The 17,250-nt window shown below is 42.5% G+C and overlaps 1 protein-coding gene across 1 annotated transcript in view; it reads left to right on the top strand.

Annotated features, from left to right (window-relative positions):
* Nucleotides 1–15,013, top strand: part of lrp2b (low density lipoprotein receptor-related protein 2b) — a 134,054-nt gene extending 119,041 nt beyond the window's left edge. The window contains exons 69-81 of the mRNA XM_088322929.1: nt 1,865–1,993; nt 3,694–3,914; nt 5,567–5,749; nt 7,505–7,624; nt 7,689–7,776; nt 9,537–9,601; nt 9,669–9,840; nt 9,922–9,985; nt 11,400–11,522; nt 11,621–11,710; nt 13,135–13,203; nt 13,269–13,325; nt 14,787–15,013. Coding sequence (XP_088179055.1) covers nt 1,865–1,993; nt 3,694–3,914; nt 5,567–5,749; nt 7,505–7,624; nt 7,689–7,776; nt 9,537–9,601; nt 9,669–9,840; nt 9,922–9,985; nt 11,400–11,522; nt 11,621–11,710; nt 13,135–13,203; nt 13,269–13,325; nt 14,787–14,819 — 1,414 coding nt within the window. The 3' untranslated portion in view covers nt 14,820–15,013. The remainder of the gene's footprint in view (nt 1–1,864; nt 1,994–3,693; nt 3,915–5,566; nt 5,750–7,504; nt 7,625–7,688; nt 7,777–9,536; nt 9,602–9,668; nt 9,841–9,921; nt 9,986–11,399; nt 11,523–11,620; nt 11,711–13,134; nt 13,204–13,268; nt 13,326–14,786) is intronic.
* The last annotated feature ends 2,237 nt before the right edge of the window (nt 15,014–17,250 follow it).

Here is a 17,250-nt window from a genome sequence, read left to right as displayed (position 1 = left end):
TGACGGACTGTCAAGGAGTCAATGAGAACACTAAGTTTAAATAGTTGGGAGGCGAATCAGGCAAGCACTTTACCAATGATGTCCACTTTTGAAACACAAATTAAGGTATCATGTATAAAAGTTTGAGAGGACAAACACAAAAGATCATAAAATGGGGAGGGAGAAACTAAAATGTGTTACATCTGTACCCAGTCTCCCCTATTTTTGTCGCTTTGACCATTGTTTAGTAAACAACAGCGCCCTATATATTCGGTGAGGTGATCACCCGATTTCGGTCACCATGACGATCGTGTTCCTGCGGACATTCATGAAACCGCATCCCTCCCTGCCCCGGGGATGACAAAGTGACTTTGTCATCTTTTAAGAAAGAAAAAAAGCCCTGTCTATACTCTCAAACACTGCTACCTTATGACGCTGCCTACACATTTAAATTGCTGGATATAGGAAGCAACACTAGGAAGTGGGGGCTCCCTTGATGTGTGGACAACAATCTGATCGAATAGTGATTTATCATACTTAAATCAATCCCGTAGGCTTCATACTTACTGATAAGCTGCCCCAAACCCTATATAAGAGTTATTTTATGTCACTTAGAGACAATGCTTCTGAAAACATACTACCGTAAATTCCGGACTATAATACGCGAATTTTTTCCCAAACGTTCAACCCTGCGGCTTATTCAGTGATGCGGCCAATTTATGTCATTTTTCTAACGGCCGCCAGCGGCGCTCGAGTACAAAAGATAAAATTTAGACCGGCGTAATATATGCGCCGAGGAAGACTGCAACTTCTTGGCTTGTGCACAAATTAAATTAGCGTAAACTTACCCTCATCATGCAAATTGCAAAAAGAAAGGCACATGACGCAGCTTTCAAGCTAAAAGCAATCGAGCAGTCCGATAAAGAAGGAAACACAGCTATTGCACTTAAACTTTACTTTGCGTGCGTGTTGCTAATGTGTTTTGGGATAAGGGAGCGTGGGACGACATCTATATGACAAATTTTCTTTCCGATACTGAGGAAGATGCCTTTGATGGCATCAGTTATAAGGAGGAAGATGAGGATGGTTTACCGTGATTTTTACAAGTACGGTATATTTTTTTAACAGACCCGTTTACTGTGTTGCGAGCGTGTTGCTACCTGTCACAGTCATTGTTTGGGATGAAAGTTATATTATTATTATCAAAGTTTTGAAAACTCTCTCGGTGTACCGTCTTTCTTTGTAAATATGTGTAAGCATGTATAATATGTATTTGCAACTGTATATATTTGTAATGTATTTATTTTAGAGACTTATTCTGATATGTTTTCCACGGGCGAATCAAAAAGAAGGAGCAAAAACAACGGGGGCTGACGGGAAGTGGAGTAAAGGTGAGACGTGTTTTTGGACGCAGCGGACAATAGTGGATATATATTTTTCCCACCCTTACCTTTGGAAATATAGACTTTTTTTTCCTTGGATTACTTTCAACGGGACCCGGACTCTGCAGGTCTGCATTAAACCTTAAGTACCGGTATCACTTTCCGTTCATTTTGCCAGCTGTGGTTTTTGGACTGTGTACTTTATATTCAGTTACAATCGCTGGACTTAAAGTCGGGTTTGGGTTACTTTTGTGATTGTGTTACATGTTTTAATGTGGGCGCATGCGGCTTATATACAGGTGCGGCTTGTGTAAGTACAAAAGCGGTTATCCTCTTAAAATGTGGTGGGTGCGACTTATAATCGGGTGCGCTCTATAGTCCGGAATTCACGCTAATACGTGATGAGACTGAACGAGTTAAGGACGTTTTATCTATAATCGGAAACTACGCTTACTCATTATACATCGACTCTATGTAAATTGAACTTTCTTTCCTTTCGGTAGAAATCTTTACTGGGCTGACTCTCAGTTGATGAGGTTAGAGGTGGCCAAGTTGGATGGACGCTACAGGAAGCATCTGGTCAAGACCGATCTGGGACACCCGTCTGCCGTAGCGGTCAATCCGCGACTCGGGTAAGGTCGGAGGGGTTCACGTTACGCAAAGTCAGTAAGAATCTTTGGGGTGGACTCCTTTAGGATCAAGACTTTAAGGGGACAAGTTACTGCCCCAAATCAGAAGAACTGTGTCTTATGTTGCCCGGTTGTAATAACCAGTCCTTATAGGGAAAGTTCCATGCACTATAAAAACGATAGGGTTAAAAGTACGGTCCAAAATTCACCCTCGATCAGCCCAATTTGAGTTATTTTAGAAAAAATTTGACCTTATTTTAATTTTGGTGGTATTTTCCAAAAAAAAACTACAAACTGTCATGATTACCGACGTGCCTGCTCCTTTGGTGTCAACTCCCTTGGACTCTGATTGGCTCCCGGTCCCAATTTAAACCCACTCCTATCTGTCCCCTTTTGTCAGTCCGTCTGCGAACCAAAACACTAGGCAAGCCTTTTTTGACCCTGAAACCCACTTGTTTTTGTTCCCGTCTATCCCCCGGCTTCGACCCGTTTTTGATCCTGACCACGTCTACTCTCCCGTCCCGGCTTTCGACCTCTTTTTGTCCCTGACCACGTCTACTCTCCTTTCCTGGCTTACGACTCGCTTACGACCCCGACCACGTTTTTGCTCTCCAGTCCCGGCTACTGACCCGTTTTTCTGTCCCCGACACCGCCATCGCTCGCCACGGAAGATCCACGTGTTCAGAGTGACCTGCTTCCTGCGTCCAGCAATCACCAGTGGGTCCTGTCTCCGTTCTGGTCCTGACACAAACAGATTTTCCAAATGCGTGACGTTTCTCACACAAGCTTTTTATTTTACGAAAAATGGGGAGTCATGCACGTTAGGCAGCAGTCTGGTGTGGAATGACAGGAAGCTAGAGGCCGACCAGTTCGATACCAATTGCCTGAGCAGATATCAGACGGATGGGGTCGATACCAGACAGAACGTAACAGACAGGATTGATATCAAAACAGGATATCGAAATTAAACAGGACAAACTAGACGGGAACGAAACTGGAAACCGATATTAAACAGGACAAAATAAACGGGAACGATACCGGACAGGAAATACCAACAGAAAACGGGACTGAGTCAAAACCCACGTCTTGCGGGGCAGAGGTTCGTTGAAGGACTGACAAAGAGAGAGTGACAGCTCTGAGCTCAAGTAGAAGGTAAGCCAATCTGTCAACGAGCCGCAGCTGGCACCACACAAACGGGGCCAATTGGTCGCCATGGCAACCATGACAGCTCCACTTAATACTTAATGCTAATACTCATTACTTAAAGGTAAATAAAACACTGTCAATGAGAGCGACACTGCTCCCTAGTGTAGTGGAGGTGCAATTGCGCTTGATTTTTTGATTTTTTTTTAAGTTAAAAAAAAAAAAAAAAAAAAAAAAAAAGATTTTCCCTGAGGTCAAACTCGCTCAGCGCCACCCTTGACAGAGCGTTGCTCCCCAGGGGTGCCTGCCCTACTATTTGAGAACCACTGGTTTAAAGGGACAGTGTGTATTTTTGACCACTACATGTCACTGTATCACATGTGTAGTGCAACCAAAAATAGAGTGCTAAAAAGGACAAAGAAGAACCCAAACTACGGTGACTTAAAGTAAACAAATTTTTCTGTAGAAAAAAATAATGGTGAGGTTTTTGGCTCCAAGATGCTAGACAAATATGTCAGCAACAGTAAAATACTTGCGTCTTAACACGTTGTTTCCTGCAGGATGTTGTACTGGTCCGACCGGGGCGAAGCAGCTAAGATCGAATGTTCCTGGATGAGCGGCCACATGAGGAAGGTCCTCGTTGGGCAGAACATGGGTTGGCCCACCGGCCTGTCCATTGACTTCACCAATAATGACCGAATCTACTGGTCCGACTCCAAGGAGAACCGCATCGAGTCGGTTCTACCGTCCGGAGAGGATCGCAGAACCGCTGTTTTTATTGGTACGAAAAATAAGGCACAACAAGTATACTGTAATCCAGGGGTGTCAAACTCATTTGAACTCGGGGGCCACACGATAGAACAAAAGTTCTGTCGGGGGCCGGACAAGTAGATTAAAGAGAAAGAAAAAGAGACATAAATAAATAAGAGAAAGAGGGAGGGAAAAGAAGAGAGAGGGCGGGACAAAGAAAGAAAAAGAGAGAGAAGGAGAAAGCGTGAGAAACAAAAGATATAAAAAGAGCAGTCGTGAGAGAGGGGGAAAGAAAGGAAGAGAGAGGGCGGGACAAAGAAAGAAAAAGAGAGAGAAGGAGAAAGCGTGAGAAACAAAAGATATAAAAAGAGCAGTCGTGAGAGAGGGGGAAAGAAAGGGAGAGGAAGAAATAAATCCAAAAAGAAATAGAAAGACAGGAGAGAAATAAAGTGCGAAGAGTAGGAAGAGAGAAAGAGAAAAGAGAGAAAAGGAAAAAAGGAAGTTAGAGCAAAAGAAGTTAAAAAGACCCAGAGAGAAAGAGACAAAGAGCAACAAAGGAAGAGAAAAAGAGACACAAAGAAAAAGAGTGAAAGAGGCAGAAACAGAGAGTGGAAGAAAAGGAGAGAGAGAGAGAGAGAGAGAGAGAGAGAGAGAGAGAGAGAGAGAGAGAGAGAGAGAGAGAGAGAGAGAGAGAGAGAGAGAGAGAGAGAGAGAGAGAGAGAGAGAGAGAGAGAGAGAGAGAGAGAGAGAGAGAGAGAGAGAGAGAGAGAGAGAGAGAGAGAGAGAGAGAGAGAGAGAGAGAGAGAGAGAGAGAGATAAGTACAGTGTCTTTGTGAGAGGCACCTGGCTTTGGCAACATCAAGTTGACATATTTCAACCTGCAGCTTGTTTTTCTCTTACGCTTCTCTCGCAGGCCGGATTCAATCCCTTAGTGGGCCTGATCCGGCCCGCGGGCCGCCTGTTTGACACCCGTGCCGTAAACCTTGTTTTGGGGTTACGTTATGAAGGATTTTATACATTGGACTATAAAGGATTTTATACGATCGAATACGAATTACATTTAATGCAAAAGATATTCACTGGCTGGGCTGTAGGTGCGATGTCAGGTCACCCTGGTGGAAAATGTTGTTTACAGGAACGGCTGATAGGATAATCAGCACATCCAGACGCAGAAAGGCCCTGATGACGTAGAAACGCTCGGTGTTGTTTTGAGTATTCCAGACATCGTGACGCCCAGGGGGGGCTTCCTTGGCATGCCCATGGGAGGAGTCGGCACGCCATTATGCAGGGAGAAGATGGCCGATAGGAGAGAGCTAAAGGACTTGAGAAGAGGGCTTCCCAGTGACTCCAACGACACTAATTCGGCCATTTTCGATGGAGTAGTTAAATTGTTAATGAAATTAAATCTGCCCCCGTGTGAAAATGTCAGCTTTCTTGTTCATCTTTTCCCTCCAGAAACGAGCGCGCATAAATTGTTGGGTGAATGTAGTTGTGTTTGGTTAATGGAGTCAGATAACTCATTCGAACTATTTGGTAAACGATACATTTTGAGATTAATTCCCAACAGTTAGATAAAAGGAAATGGGCAAAAAAACGTGTTTTTGTGATCACCTTGGCTACAAGGTAACACAGGTTATTCACTCAGGTTCATAATTTTGCTGTCATTTGGAATTTTCCCCTCAGACGTGAGAAACCCCTTCAGCGTGAACGTGTTCGAGGACCACGTTTATTGGAACACGCAGGAAAAGGGCGAAGTCTTCCGTCAAGACAAGTTTGGCGGAGGGACCAAGACCAAGCTGCTGACGGTTGGACCTTGGCTTACCCAAGTTTCTATTTATCAGGAGCAGAGATACAACTCCATTTCCAGTAAGCCGCAACGACAATATGATATGCACCCAGTGTTCCCTCTAAGCTGCGCGCGTGCGCAATCACTCACTGCTCGCACATTCTCAGCGCACAAGAAAATTTAGCCAGCGCACAAAAATCAGGGCTCAACTAATTAAGAAGAAGTCAAAGTTACAGTGCATGAAGGTAAAAATATACGGGTTCCCCTGACGTTGTGTCCTAAATGCGGAATTTTGAAGTCGAGTTGAAGTAGAACAAAGTTGAGTAAAGTTAGAGTTTGTCGGGGAACCGGCTTCTTCAGCTCGGCTCACTAAAAGGAACCGGCTCTTTCGGGTCCTAAACGGCTCTTTGGGTTGTTTTTGCTTCTTTCATCCCATTATGACCAAATATGATGTAAAATGATGCACAAAATGACTTAAAGGAAGGGGGGAATAGAACAAAAAGGAAAAAAATACCAAAATGGAAAAAGTAGTGAAAAGCTGAGAAAAAAGAAACAAAAGGAAGAGAAACAAGAAGGAAAAATTCAGAAAAATGCCAGAAAAAAAAAGAAAGAAATGTTGGAAAAAAGTAAATAGAGAACAAAAAAAAGAAAAGTTACAGCTCTGAAAAAATAAACACGACAAGATTTTTTTTAAAGGAATTTAAAAAAAAGTAGAAAAAAAAAACACGGAAAAAAGAAGAAAAAGTTTGTGAACCAGATGATAACCTCTACCCAGTTCCAAAGTTCCAATGATATCAAGTGAATCTTGTTGCCAACATTGTTTTTCCACTAAAAAATGTGATTAAATACAGTTCTGTATCTTACAACCGACTCAATAAGCCCCCCAAAAATGTTAATATTATGCGACAAAATATATCAGGAAATAAAAAAAATGGATATCTTGTGAAAGAATTGTAAGAACAAACGACATTTGTAGGATATAGTATATGAGTCAATTAATTCAAAAGAGAAAAATCATTTTGTATTGCTGGAAAAATTCAGATTCAGATTCAGATCTACTTTATTGTCATTCTAGTACAGGTGTATACAGAACGAAATGTTGATACATCTGACCCGCACAGTTTCCTTGAATGTACAGATATAAGTAAAAGTTGTATTGTATTATGGCTACGTATAAGTATTTTACCATAGTGCCGATAGTGCAAGAGGAGTAGCTAACCAGATGTGCAAAATGGGCAGTCAGGTTAACAAATCAGGTAAACAGTAACATTAACACTGTAACAATAACGCTGTAAGTACAATAGTGCAGAGAGCAATTGTGCAAGGAGTGGCAAGCTATAAAGAACTGCCAGTAGTGCAAAAAGTCAAATTAGCAGCCGTTTAGATTTAGGTTAACTACCAGTATATGTTAGATTGACCATTTAACAGTCTAATGGCCAGGGGGACTAGACTACTGCGGAACCTGGTGGTCCTGCACTGCACACTGCAGTACCTCTTCCCAGAGGCTAGCAGAGTGAACAGTCCATGATGGGGGTGAGAGGGGTCCTTGATAATGTTCTTAGCATGGGATAGGCAGCGCTTCTGGCCAATGTCCTGAATGGAGGGAAGTGTAGTCCCGATTATTTTCTCTGCTGTAACTTGATGTCAAGTTTTGGACATGTTTGATAATTAATTATTTTGCCACACTTGGGATTGCCGTTGCTCACTGTCGTTTCAAGCGTTGCTCACCGACTTTGTGTGAACGCTCAGACCCGTAAGGAAAATGACAGGGAACATTGTATGCACCTATTTATCCATTTTGCGAGTCTTTGATGTCAACCCTTTCCTCTCCGCAGTGAACAATCCGTGTAAGGGAACGTGCAGCCACTTGTGTCTCCTTCGTCCAGGCGGCTACTTGTGCGCGTGTCCCGAAGGCACTCAGTTTGTGCCTGGAAGTCACACCCATTGCGATGCCGGTATAGAAATGTTTTCATGTTGAAATCCTGGCCGCTCAGGGAGTCAATATTCCATCTTTTCCAGGATTCGAACCTCCGCCCACCATGCCCCCGCCTTGTCTGTGTCAGAACGGTGGCACTTGTTACTTTGACGACAACAAAGCTCTGTGCAAGTAAGCATCCATCCATCCATCCATTATCTGTACCGCTTATCCTCAGTAGGGTCGCGGGTGTGCTGGAGCCCATCTCAGCCATCTTCGGGCAGTGGGCAGGGGACACCCTGAACTGGTTGCCAGCCAGTCGCAGGTCACACAGGGACAGACAACACAGTCGCTCATTCACACCTAGGGGAGAACATACAAACTCCGCACAGGAAGTCCGGTAGCTGGATTTGAACCCATGACCTCAGAACTGTGCCGCACACGCGCTAACCACTATAAAACCTATAGAGAAACCCAAAAAGATGCTTGGCTGTAATTTTTTGCAACACCTACTCAAATAGAATAGAATAAAATAGAATAGAATATACCTTTATTGTCATTGTTACAAAATGGGTTGAACATATTGTGACAACGAAATTGGACGTGGCACTCCAGTTCACATTTAACAGTGAGGATAAAAGAAAACAAAGAAGGTAAAGGACCAAAGAAGATAAAGGTTATACCGTAAATTCCGGACTATAGAGCGCACCTGATTATAAGCCGCACCCACCATATTTTAAGAGGAAAACCGATTTTGTACTTACACAAGCCGCACCTGTATATAAGCCGCATGCGCCCACATTAAAAAAATGTAACACAAACACAAAATTAACCCAAACCCGACTTTAAGTCCCATGATTGAAACTGAATGTCCTTCATTAAAGTACAAAGTCCAAAAATCACAGCCGGCAAAATGAACGGAAAATGATACTTAAGGTTTGATGCAGACCTGCAGAGTCCGGGTCCCGTTGAAAGTAATCCAAGGAAAAAAGTGTATATTTCCAAGGGTGGGGAAAAATATATATCCACTATTGTCAACAGGTCTCACCTTTACCCCACATCCCGTCACCCTTCGTTTGTTCCGCCCCTCCTTTTTCATTTGCCTGTGCAAAACATATTAGAATAAGTGTCTAAAATAAATACAAATAAATACATGACAAAAATATACAGTTGCAAATACATATTATACATGGTTACACATATATACAAAGAAAGACGGTACACTGAGAGAGTTTTCAAAGCTTTAATAATAATAATAATATAACTTTCATCCCAAACGGTGCCTGTGACAGGGCAGTTAATGGTAGCAACACGCTAGCAACACGCTCGCAACACAGTTCTGGTAAAAAACATACCGTACTTGTAAAAATCACGGTAAACCGTCCTCATCTTCCTCCTCAGAACTGTAGCCATCAAAGTCCTCTTCCTCAGTGTCGGAAAGAAACTTTGTCATATAGACGTCGTCCCACGCTCCCTTATTCCAAAACACGCTAGCAACACGCTAGCAACACGCTCGCAACACAGTAAACGGGTCTGGTATGAAAAACATACCGTACTTGTAAAAATCACGGTAAACCGTCCTCATCTTCCTCATGTGCTGCGTCATGTGCCTTTCTTTTTGCATTTTGCATGATGAGGGTATGTTTACGCTAATTTAATTCATGCACAAGCCAAGAAGTTGCAGTCTTCCTCGGTGCATATATTCCACCGGTCTAAATCTTACCTTTTGTACTCGAGCGCCGCTGGCGGCCGTTAGAAAAATGACATCAATTGGCCGCATCACTGAATAAGCCGCAGGGTTGAACGTTTGGGAAAAAAGTAGCGGCTTATAGTCCGGAGTTTACGGTAATTAATTACATTAGATTTTTTTTCAAGTTTGAATCCTGAAATATGGTAATATGTCGACCTTTGCGAGGCACTATAACACACCGTGTCTCTCTCCTTGAATTTAGGTGTCCTCCTGAATGGAAAGGCGAATACTGCCAGACGAACATCTATGACGTGGTGGCATCATCAAGTATGTTTGCATATACGTCCTAGCTGCTAAATCGGTTCTCACCTTTCGTTTGTTCTCCTCGGCGCAGTCGGCATCGCCATCGGCGTGACGGTTCTTATCTTGGTTCTGCTCGTGGCTCTGGTCTATGCGGCCAGGAAGAAGTCCAATGTCCTAGAAAGAATCCTTCCCAGTATGCCTTCAATGCCCTCAATGCCATCAATGCCATCAATGCCATCAATGCCCAATCTATCTTTCTTCAGGTAAGATCGTTTTTGTTGTTGTTGTTGCTAATCTTTTGTTATTTCAAGCCAATAATTTGTCTTGCATGATATGCTATTCAGAAAGGGTCCACCTCCAAATGCATCCAATTCCGAAAACCCTGAACCCAGGCAGAATTCAGAGGCGGTAAGCATACTCTCAAAATACTTTAAATCGACTATTAAGATCTACTCTATTGGCTGATTAGTCGCAAATTGGTAGGTATATATGGATGAGATTCATTTTGAGGGTTTCAATATGAAAATTTGTTGTCAAAAAACTGCAAAATTAATGAATAAAAAACGGGGGTTGTTTCCAAAACATTTGTGTTTTTAAAGGCACACTGGACTCCAAGACAAATGGAAGTAAAACCTCAGTAGAAGCATGAAAAAAATACATTTACATTAAAGAAACCTTGTGTAATATTCAGTGCTTCCTAGCTGTTGTGGAGTAGGCTTAAACGTATTTGCTCAAGGTGTGTACAGTGGAACCTCGGTTTTCGAACGCCTCTCAGTTCGAACAAATCGGTTCTCGACCAAAAATTACGAGAAATTCTTGCTTCGCTTTTCGTTCAAAAAAGAGTTCGAACGCCGGTACGCTAGGGTGCGATTCTGAGCGGCGTACGGGTGTAGATCGTGTAAATTGCCCCCACCCCTCCTGAAGAACTGTTATGACGTGCGCGCGCACTTCTTTTCGCTTTCGCTTTTAATATCGGTGACTGGAGTGTTTTAGCCCCTAATTATGCCTCCGAAGAAGGTCGGTGCAAGATGCAAAGTTGCTACAGGTGAAAAGAGAAGAGTAGTGCGTACAACTATTGCATTTAAGAAAGAAATAATAGCAAAATGAAGAAGGTTTGCGAGTTTCCCTTCTTTCGGGGGAATAGAGCATGGCTTCTGCAGACCACCACAAAGGTAAGAAATCCTATTCATAATTATTTTCTTTATCCTTTAACCGCTCACCACTTGTTGTGGAGACCCGGGTGCTAAATGACTTATAAACGACCTGATTTTTTTATTTTTACACGTGCATGTTAGCGTAATCTTTCGTACGGAAGATTACGCTAACGCGAACGTACGATTAGCCTGGGTTAGCTTCATGTTTACGTTCATGGTAAACATTCAGGGTGTTGGAACGGATTAAAAATGATTTACAATACTTTTAATGGGAAAAACGATTTTCGGTGATCGAACAAATCGGTTTTCGAACAGGGTTCTGGAACGGATTATGGTCGAGAACTGAGGTTCCACTGTATTTCTAATCAGTTTGATGTTCCTTTTGGCGTCTCTTAGTCTTCCTGTCTTTGTTTAAGGTGTTGGTACTTTTGTCTTTGTCGCACCATACCAGTACTTTTCCATGTCTTGTGATTTCAATAAAACACAGAGGCAGAGAGAGGGTGGAAAGCGAGTTGCTTTTCCTCTCTGCTTGCCTCCCCGGCTGCAGCTGGTTAAAAAACGTAACAAGTCTCTTGCCTGGTGTATTTTCTAGCGTTAGCCAATTTTTATAGCTCTCCCACACGTCAGCGGTCTATATATATTTGCCATTGTCTTCCTCTTTGTGTCAGGTCCCATGTATATCCTTGGAGGAGACGGAGCAGAGTTTTGGCAATCCCACCTATGTGAATGGAGCACAGCCTGGCATCAGGAGCGCACCCAGCACGGTTGCCACCCCCAAAGAAACTGACCAGGTGTGAGGATGGATGCATATGTATTCAATTTTTCAAAATAAATGTATAAGTAACATCGTTTTTACTCGCATTATTCACTTGGGCCAAATACATATTAGGAGAGCATCACGAATCCATTTTACGGAGACGTCAAGATGGTGAAAGAGCCCACCAGGACCAGCGCGACCAAACCTGCTGCTTCCGACAAGGTCCTTCCTTTGATTTAGAAAAAATAGAAAATGAATAAAAAAAATCGTTTTTTCCTAGCCGTAGTCCAGATCCAGGGACTCTTCTCAACCAGGCCACCACCTCTTTGATCTGATAAAGCCTTCATCCACTAGTGTCGGCCACAAGCCCCAAAACACAAGTGTTAGGTTTAAGTCCCCAACATTTATGATAAAACGCTCTGAAATAAAAGACAAAGAGAATCTGATCAGTTTTTCGATATCTTGCAAGGAGAGGATCGAAGATTGTATACGGCCAATCTCCCAAATCACTCTGAAGAAATCTCCGATCTCTCTCCTCTTTTTATTAAGGTTCGCCCTATCGTACATAAGTCTCAACTTTCTGAAGGGAGGGGTTCTATCTAACTAGTTGAGACCGCCGTCTAACTGCGCGGAGTTAATTAATCTTCTTTCGCACGCCTTGCTTTCCGCCTGATGATCACAGCTGGTTTCTGTTCTGGACACCTCCTTTCTTCTTTCAAGGCTTTTGGGGAAAAACAACTTGAGTTATTGCATGCACAGATTATTCCAGGTCAAGTTGCACCCATGGGTATGTAAGATAAAGAGACAGACTGTACAAAAAACAACTCATGGCCTTGAAGAACAGCTTACAAACTGAAAACTCTACAAAAAGGGCTGAGAACACTTATAACATATTAATGTAGGATAAATATATGTATATAATTCCAACAACAAGCCCGCAACAGTTTTCCCGACCGGGGATTTCTAACCCAGGCCTACATCCTCTAGTGGCGGGCGCAAGGGGGTTATCCATAAAGGGACAACGTGTGAACAAACCCGAGTCCCATGAAATTGTATTGACTCGGAGTGTATTTAATGTCTGCCCACAGAACCCTTGAGAGCGGCCAAGTTTTGTCAGAACTTAAAGGAACAGTGTGTAAATCTCAAAGGGTCGTTTTGATGAAATAGAATCGGAGCTATTTTAATTGCAACCCTCAGAACCGTTGAAAACAGCCGAGTTTAGTCAGAACATAAAGGGACAGTGTGTGAAAAAAAACTCGAGACCCACACAAGCCGGGACAACATCCCCTAGTGGCGGGCGCAAGGGGGTTATCCATAAAGGGACAACGTGTGAACAAACCCGAGTCCCATGAAATTGTATTGACTCAGAGTGTATTTAATGTGTGCCCACAGAGAGAGCGGAACTTAAAGGAACAGTGTGTAAATCTCAAAGGGTCGTTTTGATGAAATAGAATCCAAGCTATTTTAGGTCAAAGAGATGGGGGCTGGGAATTGTCTTTTAGAATGTTAACGGCTCTGCTACGGTTCCGCAAACCGGAAATGTCTTGGAAACTGGGCAGAGAGCAGCCCATGATGTTTTGGGCTGCGTCACTGACTCTCTGTATGTTTTTCCTTTCCGCTGCCAAATCGCACTCCCGATGTAGCAGGGGGCTTTCGAAAATCCGGCGTACGGCTCCGAGACGGAAGAAACGGCCGCACCCTCCCCGCCCGCTCAGGTAATCGTGGGAACAATTTTCGCCCGTGAATTTCATCTTTGAAATCGGTTCGTACGCTTTGACAGAGGTTCCAGCCCATGGAGGACGACGGATTGGTGTCCTTCAAAAACCCTGTATACACGGTGAGGTGGCACGCCATCTTCAAATGTGACTTTTGTGTTTTTAACACTGCAAGACACAGCACTGTAAAATTCCTTTTATTTTTTTCAGAAAAAAGTAGGAATGTTTTTTGTTGTCTTTTTCGGAGCAGCCTGAGAAATATGCCCCAAAATATGCACAAAAGTACACAGAAGTCTTGGCAGGAGAGGGAGAGACGTTTATTTATCTTCGTCAGAGTTCAAAACAGAGTTCTCATTCGTCTAAGAGACAATCAGCTTTTTTATATCCTCAGACAACATCTCATGTTACTTAGCACATCCCCTCGCGATGACGCACTTGTTTTTTCCCTCAATGTGCATGTTTTTCGGGAATCGACAATGTTTTTTCAAAATGTTTTCGTCCTCTTTCGATTTTCCAAAGTTGCACAATTTCCAAGAAACTCGTTGGGGTCGGCCTGACACATCCAAATTCCTCACTTGACCGCTTGCTCCACGCCAAGCGAATGTTATTACTTGGCAGCCCAAGGCGACTGATAATAACATTCGCTGACATTTTAAACTCGGGAGGAACAAGCCTGGAATTTCCCGTTTTAAACTAATGTGAAATTTGGGAGAGAGAGAGAGAGGAAAAAGAGATAGAATGCGAGAAAGAAAAGATGAAAAGAGAAATAGTGAGTGAGAGAGAGTAAGAATGTGAGAAATAAAAGATAAAAAGAGAAAGTGTGAGTGAGAGAAAGAGAGAATGTGAGAAACAAAAGATAAAAAGATAAATAGTGTGAGAGCGAGAGAATGTGACAAAAAAAAGTTTAAAAGAGAAATAGTGTGTGTGTGTGTGTGTGTGTGTGTGTGTGTGTGAGAGAGAGAGAGAGAGAGAGAGAGAGAGAGAGAGAGAGAGAGAGAGAGAGAGAGAGAGAGAGAGAGAGAGAGAGAGAAATCCATAGAGAGGGAGAGAAAGAGAAAGAAGGAAATCCATAGAGAGGAGAGAAAAGAGAAAGAAGGAAATCCATAGAGAGGAGAGAAAAGAGAAGGAGAGAAAGGGAGAAAGAGAGAAGAGTAAAGCAAGAAGAAGACAGAGAAAAGGAAGAGAGCAAAAGAAGGTAATGAGACACACAGAGGGAAAGGAACAAAGAGGAACAAAGAAAGAGAAGAAGAGACAGAGAGAGTCAAGGTGAGAGAGTGAGAGAAAAGGGAAGGGGAGGGAGAGAGAGAGAAATACAAGTACATCAAGTGGACCTATTTCAACCTGCAGCTCATTTTTCTCTTGCGCCTCTCTCACCGTTATCTCGCGGCCCGTATTCACTCCCTTAGCGTGCCTGACCTGGCCCGCGGGCTGCTTCTTTGACACCCCTGATCTAAGGGTTTAAAGAATTGTTTTATGTTTTTTCTCTATCTGGGTCTTATAGTATTATGCTGTGTGGTATGTGTGATATTATTCCTAGTATTTGATCTCCAAAACTTGATATATTTGTACTCATCTAATTGCAGGTCAACCAATCGAACGATGAGTATGACGTTTAAAGAAAGAAGACTGAGGATGGAATTCACAATATCCTTTTCTGTATATGGAGCACCTCAATCGAAATCCCCCTTCCGATTATTTTATGGAATCATTTTTTGTACATTTTGATCCTTACTAATTTCAACGTTTGTATTTCTTTTCTTAAACTATAAAAGTGTGAGCGCTTCCTTTGATTAAAACAAAAAACACATTGTGTTTGAGTCCTTTTCATGACGGGGTTCGTACGGGTGCTTGAAATCCTCGGAAATGCTTGGATATAAATGTTGCGTTTCAAGGGTTAAAAATGCGCTTGAATTTTGGGTGAAGGGCTTGTATATGTTTGAAATTGTTGCCATGTTTCTCGACAAGTGTGCTTAAAAAAATGAAGCCGAAATTGCTCTTTTGTGGCTTCGCTTTGCTGGGCAGCTGGTATTGCACGAATATAAATGTCATAGTGCCCTGTTAAGGCGTAGCAAGCACCTGTCCCGTAGGACAATACCGTACGAAGTGATACCAGCTGCCGGCAAAGCGAAGCTCTCAAAGAGCAATTTCGGCGTTAATTTTTTAAGCAAACTCCTTGAGAAATATGGCAACAATTTCAAACATTTACAAGCATTTGCAATCCTCGAAAATTCTTAGATATAAATGTTGCGTTTCAAGGGTTAAAATGCGCTTGAATTTTGGGTCAAGGGCTTGTAAATGTTTGAAATTGTTGCCATGTTTCTCGACGAGTCTGCTTAAAAAAATGACGCCGAAATTGCTCTTGGGTGGCTTCGCTTTGCCGGCAGCTGGTATTAGTTGGTACGGCATTGTCAAAAAATGAACTTAAAGGGAGGCTACTAGAATAGAATAGAATAGAATAGAACAGAATATACCTTTATTGTCATTGGTACAAAATGGGTTGAACACATAGTGACAACAAAATTGGACGTGGCACTCCAGTTTCACATTTAACAGTGAGGAAAATGCTAGTAAAACACAAATACACACATCAAATTTAAGAGAAAATAATCTCACAGTTGGAAAAAAGGCATGAATGGAACATTTCAAATTATTTCACAACAAAAAAAGCATAGTGATAACTTTTTGTAAGAAATATGTGACCTATCTTCCGTTATAACACACAGGCTTCGTACGGGTGCTTGAAATCCTCAAAAATGCTTGGATATAAGTGTTGCGTTTTCAAGGGTTAAAAAGCTTGTAAATGTTTGAAATTGTTGCCATGTTTCTCAAGGAGTCTGCTTAAAAAATTGACGCCGGAATTGCTCTTTGATAGCTTTGCTTTGCCGGCAGCTGATATTAGTTTGTACGGTATTGTCCTTAACAGGGCACTATGACATTTCTATTCATGCAAGATTTACGTATCAAATATGGACATTTATTATAGGCAATGCAAATTATAGAGGAGCGTTTCCCAGTGGTATGTATTGGGAAGAACTTCCTGCAACTGAATATTAAAGCTACATATTATATATTTGAAATATATTCTTTCACGGTTGCCATGGCGCCCAATTGGCCCCGCCCGTGTGGCGCCAGCTGCGGCTCTTTGACAAATTGGCTTTTTGTCTATTTAAGCTCACTGCTCTCATTTTTCCTTTGTCAGTCCGTCAACGAACCTCTGCCCCGCAAGACGTGGGTTTTGACTCAGTCCTGTTTTCCTGTTGGTATTCCCTGTCCGGTATTGTTCCCGTTTATTTTTGTCCTGTTTAATATCGGTTTAAAGTTTCGTTCCTGTCTATTTTTGTCCTGTTTAGTATTCTCTCACAAAAACGTGGTCGGGGTCGTAAGCGAGTCGTAAGCCAGACACTTTTTTGTCCGGGACAAAGCGAGATCGAAAGCCGGGACGAGAGAGCAGAGGTGATCGGGATCAAAAACGTGTCGAAGCTGGGAACAGACGGGAGCAAAAAATGGTACAGGTGGGAGTCAGGGTCGAAAAAGGCTTGCCTAGAGTAAACTGGGGTTCGCAGACGGACTGACAAAAGGGGACAGACAGGACTGGGTTCAAATAGTGACAGGGAGCCAATCAGAACCCGCGGCGGTTGGCGGCCAATGAGCGGGCGCAGCCAATCGGTGATCATGACAATTTTACCACAAAAAACACGAAGCATAGTGATAACTTTTCTTGTACTATGTCTTTTTGTATGAAATATGTGACCTCTCTTCCGTTATACTACACAGGGTTCGTACGGGTGCTTGAAATCCTCGAAAATACTTGAATTTCAACGTTGTATTTCCGAGGATGGAAAAGTGCTTGACTTTCGGGTGAAGTGCTTGTCAATTTTCGAAATGGTTGCCATGGTTGCACGGGTTTCAAAAATACGACTGCAGAAATACTACGAAAATAAAACTACAGTGATTCCACAAATATACTACCAAAATACTACAAAAATACGCCTGCAAAAATACTGTTAAAAATAATTAAAAATACAACTACATTAGGACGACATAACT

The sequence above is a fragment of the Urocampus carinirostris genome, chromosome 19 (genome assembly GCF_059441175.1).
Source record: "Urocampus carinirostris isolate Australia breed hairy pipefish chromosome 19, RoL_Ucar_1.0, whole genome shotgun sequence".
NCBI classification, from domain to species: Eukaryota; Metazoa; Chordata; class Actinopteri; order Syngnathiformes; family Syngnathidae; genus Urocampus; species Urocampus carinirostris.
Note: the sequence above shows the minus strand (reverse complement) of the source record. Positions and strands in the feature narration are given on the sequence as shown.